General features: G+C 36.1%; 1 protein-coding gene across 1 annotated transcript; it reads left to right on the plus strand.

Moving 5' to 3' along the window:
- The first annotated feature begins 4904 nt into the window (after positions 1-4904).
- Positions 4905-11513, plus strand: LRRC39 (leucine rich repeat containing 39). Its single transcript, XM_062497879.1, has 7 exons — positions 4905-5017; positions 5876-5981; positions 7284-7440; positions 8000-8136; positions 9566-9711; positions 10085-10237; positions 11275-11513. Exons 1-7 carry the CDS (start codon positions 4905-4907, stop codon positions 11447-11449), a joined length of 987 nt encoding a protein of 328 aa, XP_062353863.1. The 3' UTR covers positions 11450-11513.
- Positions 11514-11721: the final 208 nt, after the last annotated feature.

Consider the following 11721-nt stretch of genomic DNA (forward strand, 5'->3'; position numbering starts at 1 on the left):
CTATCTCTGCTAACATGTGCCCTTTGCTACGTGCATTATATAATAATGTTACATGGTTGAAAGTTCTCAACAGCTGATATCAGTCTCAATTAGTTGTTACTTCTTTCATTTAGTATTGCTGTGATTTCATCCACAGCAGACTGTCAAACTGAATAGGTCACAGCTTCTGAGTATGGTGGTAGAATGTCTTTATTTTGCCTTTTATAATAAGAATGATTGTCAGGGTGGTGTGACTGAGTGCCACTGCTCTACACCTGCAGTATTTATAATCTGAAGGGAAATTCTGGAGGGGAATACTCATAGTTCTTCCATTTTGGACACGTAAATTTATTTTAACAAATTATACCTGAATTCCTAAAAGGGATTATGCAAAAATCATATACAAATAAAATGCCTTTAATGATTCTGCTGCAAGACGTCCAGAGAGCTTTTTGTTGTTTAACTGAGTAAACCTCTTAAGACTTTTGCTAGTCCACTTTTTCTAGAAATTACTTGCACAGGTACTCTTTATCAAAGTATAAATGAAGAGATCATATTTATTCAAATGCTTACTGACAACACTGATTGATAACTATCAAGGCCTTAATACTCTCTAGAATATCCTGTATTTTTAAAGGATAAAAGTACTTTCAGCCCTTAATGCTTTCCAGTTATTTTTGATTCTTATAGAAAGCATCTGCCTCTTAAAACCAAAAGAAAGAGAAAACAAAATAATAAAAAGGATCTTGTTTTATTCTTTTGTCATTAGGTAAGCCTGACAGTAAGCTGATCATGATCTAAAAGCTTGCATTCTGTTATTGATACTCAGATACTAGAATGTGGTAGATTAATCAGATTCAACAAATGTGAAACAACAAAGAATGCATATTAAAAAATACTGTGAGAAAAGGACTTCTTAAACTCAGATACAAGGCACATAATGGATAGGTTCAAGCCTATAGAACAGAAAACTTATGTGGCTTTAAGGTAAACTGAATAGTTCATGAGGATTGCACTGCTGATTTAATGGGAGATATGAAGAAAACTGTTGGATATAAATACCTTCTAAACACATAAGTTTCACACTAATACGAGAAAAGACAGTTACATAGCCTTAAAAATTAATTTATAACGCACAAAATGGACATTTTCTCCTTTTTTTAGATATATCAGAGACAGGAGCGTTCTTCAAAATTGTAGACCAAAGTTGTCTATTGCATTTAGCTGTGAAGATGTGAGACAGGCTACCAGAGGTAGAATCCCTGCTATCCATGATGCTGAGACTGAATAAGAGGAAAGCTGGTAATGTACAAAGGAGAGCGTGGCGCATCCATGTAAGGTGCTATTAACATTTCTATTGTGGTATAAGGGTCTTTTATATAGGTCATTTCTTGCAAAGTTTGACTAATACATCATGCTTATCACCTATTTCATTTTTATCAGATTTATTTATTCCTAATAAAAAAACATAAAGCCACAAATTTTTGTTTCTATTTGTGAATTTTATGCAGGCAATCCTGTACAAGTGACTCAGTGACTCAAACTCTTTCTTCTTGCCTTAGACAACATACTGTATTCAAGGCTACCAAAAGAACTCAGCCTAATGTCTACTTTTCTACAAGTATATTGTGGTAAGGGATAGGTCTAAAGGCTTAGGATATTTTTTAATCTGATGACCATTGAGAAAATAAATTTAGGAAATAGAAGCGTATGAAAGAAAGTAATAAAATTACTTTGAATTACTTAAAACAGAATAATTTTGCTGACACAAGGAAAAGATTGAAAGCTAAAGTACTTAGTGTCTTTTTAAGTAGGTATTGATATTGATGTATTTGGTTGTTTGTGGACTGGAGAGGGTTGGGGTTTTTTTGTTATAAAGTTCTGTGTGGTAGACTTAAAACCAAATAAATGATATTTTTAAGATTTCATCTTCACATTTTATACACTACTGCAATTGGTTAAAATTATCCAGTTTTATGGCTTCTGCCTCAAATAGTGACCTGTGATTATTGTCTCTCTTCCCATTTGATTGAAGAAAAGGATTCTGACAGACTTGTTTTCCTTTTATCTTCTCCAAGGGCTATTTGAAGAAATAGAATGTTAAATATGTTTCATGATTGGAACCATGAAAAGGGGTGAGTAATAACCCCTCTGCACATCCTGGTGAAGATTACTTTTCTGTCTGGACTTGGATAATTTGCAGTAAAATTCTTCAGCAAGAGAATTCTTTAGTATGGCCAAAAGTAATGAATAAAATACTTAATAATACCTCTTCTAGTCTGCTTAGTCAATGTTGCTGTTTAATATCACTTTGAAGCTCAGTTACCTTGCAGAGAAACATTACTAAAGAAAGAAGTAATTTTTAATTCAATACTGGCCTTTTTTATTTCTAATTGTAATTTTTAATTGAAAACAAACTTATTGTGTAGCATAACAAGTATTCCTTTGTTCTTCTTGTTCACAAATTCTGTTAATGGGAGTCCAGTTTTGGGGAGCCCAGTCACACTCAGTAAACTGGGAAGATTTTAACAGTGGTAAATGTTTTGGGGGGTTGCAAAAGTGCCTCATGTGATGCCTTCTATTCTCAGCATAGGTTAAAATTAGAACTAGACTGACATTGCATTGGAGTCTGAGTGAGAGTTTTAAATGGCTTTGGTAATGCAGACAAGATTCGTAATTTATCTTTGCTCTTATCCAGAAAGCAATGAGTCACAGAAAATCCTTGAAAACAACAAATAATTGAGGTAAGTTTTTGTTAAACAATTTCTGATGCTTGGAGGTGAAGTTGTTGGGAGATCTGATTACTTGGGAGTGAATTTGCAGTTGTTTTACAGCCATGCTTGGGAATTCGCTTCTGAATTGTTGGCTGTGATGGCAAGAATTATGTTTTTTACTTTCTTAATAAATAATAAGAACAAGACATTTTTGATGGAATCCTGTTATATAATGAATTCATCCTGAATAGAGTCATATACTTAGATCCTTTGATATTTCATGGTTCTAAGGCAGTACTTGTTGAATAATATGCAAAAGAGAGCTGCCCAGAGTAAGCTTTATTAGAAATAAGTATTGGTTTGGCTGTATAGTATGATACTGGGTTTGGTAGTACAACTATTAACAAATGTCTCTTTTCTGTACAATTTATATAAAAAGATTTCTAGTTTTCTGTCTAAAAGGGCTTGTAGTTTAAAAAATATGTCTAAACAACAAGATATAATAGATAATCACTTGATCTCAATAGAAATTTAATCTTTAAAAAGCAGGCAATTTGAATTATTACCACTGACTGGAGCTAAAAACCTCATGCATACATTGCATTACTGTTGCATATTGGGATGGGAATTGGGGAGGGTGGTTATTCTGGTGACCACTGAAAGAGAAGCTAATCCTTCAAACTAGTAAATGTGATCACATTTATGTGGGGGAGGGAAAAAGTATACAGTCCTCTGTGCAGGAAAAAATCCAATCCCTCTGTAGGAACCCAAAGACCAGAACTACACTGCTATGATGGGGTTATCATTTGTGTCACTTGTCAAATCCTGCCATTCTTCCTTAACAGAGAACACATAAGAATCATAAATATTAATGTATTAGGCAAGATTCTTCTTTATTTAGACTTTATAATTTGATTTTGTGCTGTCTTTTCAACAGGGGGCAATCCTGACATTTTACGTTTTAACTTGATTTTGGTATAAGCAGACTTTACAAATAAGTATGTTAGCAAAAGACATACTAAACGTAAAATAGAATGATTGACAGTTTGAATACAGAAATGGTCACTAAGAAATTGTGGCTTATCCAGACCACAAGAAATTGTAACAGAAAAAATATGAAAGAAAAGATTGGTTCTAAAAGACAGTCCTGCAGCAATTATGGTAGGGAAATACATGTATGAAAAGACATGAAATTCCTCTTTTGTTGTTACCTACCTGCTTGTTTGGAAGAAAGTTATCCTTATTTTTTTTTTTTTTAGTTTGAAGCATCTACACGATATTTTTCTTACTTGCCACTACAAGTACCAGTAAAAAAGTTGGAAAGGGAGCATTCAGATCATCAATGTTCAGAGTACACTGCTGCTGGAATGATGTTTAGCCTGGCAAGCTTATCTCAATATCAATATCTTGGTTCCAGTAATGGCAATAAGAATGATTTTTAGAGGGATGCCCTGATTAGGATGAGTGACTATCTAATTTTGCTGCTCTTCAGGACAATATGTATTAATTATCTCACTAAAGAATAGGTAACTTCAAAATTTTAGTTACTGAATTTCATTTTAAATGTGAATTCTGACACTCAGGAGGGGTACACAAACATTCAAAGAGAAATCAGAAGGATTTAAATGCATTTTCCCAAAGGTAATGCATTACTAACTATAAAATACATTGTAATGAGTTAAGCTATGAAGAAAATGAGTGCAAATAAAATATACTCATTAATCTGTGGGAACACTTCAGTTTTTGTAAAGTGCAACATTCCTTTAGTGACAAGTATTTGTATCAGGTAGGTGCCAAAATGCAGCTATCAGAATTGAACTGCCTTAGATTGCAGGTAACAGCTTAATGTCTTCCTGGGATGGGAATGAATGCTCATATCTGCATTTAATAGTTACAGTCAATACTTAGCCTACCATTGGAAGAAACTGAGAACAGCAGATGTTCACTGAATAAGAATGTACAGACTGCAAGAATACCACTCCTTATTATAATAAAATTTAACTAGGTCCAGTTATCTATTTCTATAAAGAGAAAGCAGTCGATAAAATCCTGCCAGTTCTTTATATTAACTAATTTGATAACATAATGAAGTGGGTATTGCAGTATTTTGGTTTTCACGTCACTGTCCCCCTCTGGTAACCCATACCTGAAGTGGTGCATTGAGCTGAAATTGTCAGATTCCTGCAAGAAAATCTGAACATGTAAAGGATCATGGCTGAAACTGCAGTTTGCCTGGGAACATTCACTGCTGTGAAGACACTCTGGGAAGTGAGAATACACAAAATAAATGAAGAATTACAGAAAGAAAAAGAATTCAGGCAGAGGTCTGCAGGAAGGTAAGTAAATGGTAGCTCTTTAAGTATGTGAAAAGCTAGACCACATGTTACATTTCAGAAGACTGTAATTGGTTTCTTCAAACTCATGTGGACTCTCATTCTTTTATTTATTACTCCAGCAGGATTCCCAGGAATTTGAATTTATCTAGTGTCTGTGATAAAAATATTAGTATGTAGACTAAATCCCCTGAACTCAGATACTAAAATCCTCTGTTCTGTAAATATTCTAACCAGTGAAGATTTGTTATGCTTTCTCCTCCACTGAGGCATTAATAAGGTTGTTTGGCCTTCTGTCTTGCCGGCAATTTTATGAAATTTTAAGAAATTTAGGATTCTATTTTTGGTACTCCTAATTTATCAGATGTGTTTGAAATGGAGCAACAAATTCAAAAGTTACTCATGGAGAATACAAGCAGAAAGAAAGAGAATCACCTTGTCATAATTCTTGTTTAGGTCCCCATTGGAAATCAAGCTGAAAGAAGCTGATTGACTTATTTTCTTGCACTTCTATATGGTGGAATGGAAGGCTTTCATTTTAGGTGACTGCTTCAAAATGTGCTTTGGAACTTAATTCCCAATTATGTTATATTCTGTAAGATGTTGAAAATGAATTTTGTCCTCCTTCTGAATGTAAATTTGAAGAAATGTAAAATAGAATTCCTATAAATTACCTCAGCTGAGCATTAAGGGCTTGTCTTCTCTCCAACTGACAGTATATTAACATCCAGATAAAAGTAATGTTATCTGATAATAAAGGAGTTGTCTCTTTTTCCAGAAAATAGATAGGATAGTAATTATTGGCTGTATTTATTGTGGCACCACTTGCAGATCTTCTTTCCCTTGTAGGCTACTGCTTGTCTGGGAGGAGAGAGCTGCTTTAGCAAAGCTCAAAGAAAAAGTTATTAATGAAGGTGGAAGAGCAATTTTAAGGATAGAGGAAGAAGAATGGAAGGTAGTGTTGATAGGAATAAATGCTGCTTGTGTTGAATGACTGATGCATTAGAAAACTACTATTTACAACTTTACACTTGCAGTGGTACTATTTTTGTTCTATTAACTACTCACTGTGCTTTGCTAACAGTGAACTGGGACACACTGTTGTGAGTGTAAAAGCATTAATCTGCAAAAACAAAGCCCAAAAGGCTTTTCTGCATTAGAAATTATTTACACTACAAGTATGATCTTCATTATGTAAATTCTCATGTAACATTCACACACCAGAACTACCGAAATGTATCAAGGTGAAAACCATCTGTGTTTGGGTGCATGAAGGTATTTCTTATTGTTTGTTGTTTCTTTCTGAGAGTGAAAATGAGCCAGTAGATACCCAGAACACTATTGTTGTTGTTTCTCGTGCACAGGGGTAATCTGCTGTAAATGCTGGCAGAGTGAAGGCCAGCAGTGCTCTGAGCCATGCAGAAATGCACACACCAGCTCCTGCAAAGTGATGAGATTTAGTTCATGCTGAGGCCAGTCAGAACATGACAACCAGACCCAGCCATACTCTGTACTGGTCTGCTGGTCCTTGTCCAGAAATCTTTGCATATAGACATTGTAGGTTTTTTTTATCCCTCAGCTCGTCTGCTCTCCGTTGCTCACTGTTTTTATTTACAGAATAGAAAATAGAATTTAGATCTCCCTTTATGTGCTAAAATCTATTTAGAGCAGTTTTATCTTCAGTTATACTGATTATTTTAAAGAAAGTAAGGCACAAAAACAAGCTTGTCAATGACAATAGCGCAGGTATCTAAATCCTGGGACCCAAAAGTAGGCAGGTTCAATCTGTGATCAGAATGACAGCCCACACTGGTGTTCACTTCAGCATCATGGAATATGTTGAGCTCATGGAGTTGAACTCCTGGCCCTGCACAGCCCATCCCCAAGAGTCACACCCTGTGCTTGAGAGTGTTGTCCAAAGGCTTCTTGAGCTCTGCCAGGCTGGTGCTGTGACCACTGCCCTGGGGAGCTGTTCCAGTGCCCAAACACCCTCTGGGGGAACAACCTTTTCCTAATGTATTAATGTAAACCTTTATAAAATGTAAACCTCTTCCTAGTATGTATGGTATTAAAATGGTATCACTTATGCTTGCTATTTCTAGCATATTTTAGAAAACAGTTATCAGGATTCATTTTGTAACCTACATGTCACAGTATAGCTTAAGGACAAGGACAGGCTGTTAGTGTTTCAAATTAAACTTCTGCTTCAGCCTGTGTTCTGAGATTAATTTCTTCTGGTTTGTATTTCTTGCTGTAGACATTACCTTCGTGCTTATTGAAACTAATCCATCTCCAGGAATGGCAGCTTCACAGAACTAGTTTGCAGAAAATTCCTCAGTTTATTGGAAGATTTCACAGCCTTGTTGTTCTGGATCTATCCCGGAACTCAATTGAAAGTGTACCTAAAGAAATTGGTGAGCTGTGCTTTCTTTTATCTTTAGCTGCTTTTCTAAGAAAATTAGTCTTGCACAAATGTACATTTTTGTGCCTTTTGCCTGTCTAATAATCCTATCAGGTAGTAAGAAAACAGATGATTTAAATCCCATAGTGAAATAGAGATCTCCAAACCGTAGATTCCGTATAAACTAAAAATGGGGCTGGATGGAAGAAACGTATCTCTATGAAAACTCCTCATGACAAAAAAAGGGCCTGTTTGCACAGCAGGGACTAGACATCAGAATGCAGCTAATGAAGTGATACTGATAAACAGGCTTCATGTTCTGAGTCCATGGCAGGAATAGCCTAGTTGCAGTTTCTTGGTTTTGGGCTTTTCCTGGGAGAACTCAACTAGATTGCAGTCCTGTACTAAGGAGTCCTGAAGTGCTGCTATTTGCAGTTTGGTGATGCTTGTTTGTTTGTTTTGTTTTGTGAGAACACAGAGTATTTTTATAACAGTAAAAGGATAAGACAACACAAATAATAGTGTGCTTCAAATAGGATAAACACGAACATTTCTCATTTCTGCTCCCTCAGGCCAGCTGACCAACCTCCAAGAGCTGCTTCTCAGTTACAACAGAATAAAATCTGTTCCTAAGGAAATAAGTAACTGCATCAGTCTGGAAAGACTGGAACTGGCTGTCAACAGAAGTATCTGTGATCTTCCTCCTCAGGTTCTGACAGCATGTTTAGTTTTTTTTAATGCATATTTTTAATTTATCCAAAGGCAATTATCATTATGCATTGCATTTCTGTTTTTGGATTTGCTGTGATACTGTGATTTCACAGTACTCCACAGAAACACTGATGTGAACAACCTTTTTATGACTGGTCAAGCTGAAGCCACAAGAGAAAAACATACATACACCTGAGTAGCTGAAAGAGCCAGTCTTTATTTTGGCCAGATAAATGACTTGGCAGTGCATATAGGGCAGTGACACGCTCCATATCTGTTTGTTTTGGCTGGATATCGTTGCTGATTTACCCACTGAGAATCTGATGCCTTAGCACAGAGAAGTTCCCTTTTATGGTTGAGAGTACAGATTCATACCTTATGCCAGGCCACAGCTGTAAGCATCTTTACCAGAATAGCTAGATCTGAAAAGGGGTTCTGTGATTTATACAACTGACTGTGCAGAGGTGAACAATTATTGTTCTCAAATGTTGAAAATAATTATGAGAGAATGAAAACTCCTCTACTGTTGAACTTTAATTTGAACAGACTGAAATTTGAGAGACCTGCCTCTGTAAGTAATAGTCTCTGAGATAGAGATGACAAGTATGTAACCATATTTGTTTTAATTTGTTTAAAAAAAAACCCCACTCATGGCAGTAGTTGACAGCAATCAGTGCGTTGCAAAATTGAGTGAGTCCAAACAGCAATAGCCAACATAGACTCTTCAAATGGAAATAGACACTATTAACCAAAATCCAGAATTTACAAAATCTATGTGGATACAGGTTGCAGGGTGTACTGTAGAAAAGCCATAGTCCTGCCCTATGGAGTCTGTGGCTATGTGAACACCGGGAAGCTTTGGTTATGTACACTTGAGTGGCATTCAGTGTCTACACATTTGCACCAGATCTGCTATAAAACATCTTTGTATCATTTGAACATTGCAAAAGTACACCAAGGCATGATTCACCAAAGGACTTAGGTGCTGTGCTACTATGTTGCATGAGTAGACTTCACAGCGTGGAAGGTGTCATGGTTCACTCTAAAATACAGTCCATGAGACTTGATACATAAAAATCTAAATATCTGACAAACGAAAAATGGCATATTGCCCGGAGCACGAAGTTCTAAGGACAGTGCTGTCTTTAACATTCCTTTTCTGGAGGCTTAGGGCATATCTGCATTGTAGTGAGCAGTTATGGCACTCACTACTGGGTGGGAGGTAAAGTTCTGCTGCTTTATCAGTTCCCAACCTACCTGCCTTCCAGGCAAAACTGTTATTGTCAGGTACTATCAGCTATTGGAACTCAAAACCTTCTGCGTTTACTGGCTCCAAAATGTGTTGCAATGTTTCTCAACATTGTTAGAGCACTGCTTACTGCTGCAGCAGCTGCACAAAGCTGCATTAAATCTTCCCTTCTTTTCAGCTCAGTGATTTAAAGAAGCTGTCACACATAGATTTGTGCATGAATCAGTTTACTGCCATCCCTCCAGCTCTTCTCAACATGCCAAATCTGGAATGGTTGGATATGGGGGGAAACAAACTCCAGGAGCTTCCAGATACAATTGACAGGTAAATGCAGCTCAAGGCTCATCTTAGTCTCAATTTCACTGCATTGAAATTCTAATTAATATGTACTACAAAAGAGAATTGTTATGTTAACCTCACTCCAAAGTCAAGATTTTATCAGCCCTAATGGGATGTTTTGGATAAGATGGAATAATCCGTTCAATTAACAATAAATTCAGTATCCACCATAAGGTTAAATATTTATTGTCCCTCACATTTTTGAACAGAGATTAGGTGATCATCTTGGATATGGGGTTTCCTTTGAGACTTGTTGCATTATGAGTCCTTTATGTGGCTGAAAAATTAATTTTATAGTAATGATTGAGAAGATTAATTTTATGAATCTTGATTTATTGGACAAATACCGATTTTTCAGAATGGAAAACCTCCACACTTTATGGCTCCAAAGGAATGAAATAAACTCTTTGCCAGAAACCATTGGTAATATGAAAAATCTTAGTACTCTTGTTCTTAGCAACAACAAACTTAAGGATATTCCAGCTTGTATGAAGGACATGACAAATCTGAGGTAAGAAAAAACACCAGAAATAGAAGTGAAAATATTAGAAAATACTTTCTAAAGCCCCCCTTGAGTTGTAGATCACAGAGTGATACTAAGGGAGAGGAAAAGGCATTACCACAGTTGTACAAATGAATACAATAAATCAGCATGATTACAGAGATTCACAACAACTAAGGATCTGGTGAAGTAAGTTTTGTGTAGCAAACTTAGTTAAATAAGTAAAATATGATAGCTACAGTCTCACAGGAAAAGTAGATTATAATACATTTTCTCGTTTTATAGCCCTCCCCCATAATTTCCCTTTGATATCATTCTTTAAATGCAAGAGCTTGCAGAAAAATGTGGCAGGCATTAAAATGACAAAAAAGTAGAACTTTTCCATTGAGAATTCAAGCATTCAGAATTAAACAAAATTTATTAGATTTAAGGGCATGAATGAAACTGTCATGTACTTTATATGAAAAATAAAAAAGAATGTAAATTCTTAATTGGTAGAATTCGAACTACTCCTTACTATACTGTGACAGAAATGCTGTTGTTAGCATTTTTGTTTGGATTACTGGATGGTGGCCATTTTAGAGAAAGAATGCTAGTCTGCATAAACCATGTCTAATCCAGGAAGACAATTCCTGTTCTCAGCTCGTTTGGAAGAACCTCCTTAACTATATATACACAAGCATAGGCCCAAGAATGGAACAAGAATAGAGACAGGACTGGCTCCTGCCTTGCAAAGCTGGGAGAAGCCACTTGCACTGTTTTCATCCACTCACCTGTTTGTGAAAGCTCAGTATATCTGACAGTGGGTCAGAAACTGAAGACAAAATTAAGAGGACCACAACATTTTTTCCCACCACAATCAGTTACTGTTATAAAGCATCTTCTTCACTTCCTTAATACTACTGATAGTGGTGAGTTTAGTATAACAGGAACGTAATTCCCTTTTGCTTAAAACAGTGGTTGAGAAATCTTAATTCTGTTTCAAAAGAATTATTTTCTCTGGACAAAACTTACTGCAAGAGTAATCTTTTCTGGTGAATTCCTAGATTTGTCAACTTCAGAGACAACCCACTGGAGCTAGAGGTAACACTCCCTCCCTGTGAGAACACAGACGAGGAGGAGCAACAGGAAATGTTTGGCATTGACTTCATGCACATGTATATCCAGGAGTCACTCAAGAAAACAGGCATGGCTCTTCTATTAATTCTGATCTCTCCATAATACAGTGAGGAAGAGGAAGGACAAACTGGATAAATAAAATCTAGGATAGGTATAGAATTGAAACATGAATAACCTTCTTAATAAATGAGTAACATTTTCCAAAAGAAATCTGTAACCAAGCTTTTACTGAGGGCAAGGGAACTTTTAACAGGAGTTGGCATAGTAGGTCTCCAGCAAACAGCACAGATTCTGGTAGGAACATACTGGAACCATGGAGCACTGTAATAAATGTGCCCGAGTTACCTCCACATGGATAAAGAGAAGCTGATGAC

This window comes from Cinclus cinclus, chromosome 8, assembly GCF_963662255.1.
Source record: "Cinclus cinclus chromosome 8, bCinCin1.1, whole genome shotgun sequence".
Taxonomy (NCBI): domain Eukaryota; kingdom Metazoa; phylum Chordata; class Aves; order Passeriformes; family Cinclidae; genus Cinclus; species Cinclus cinclus.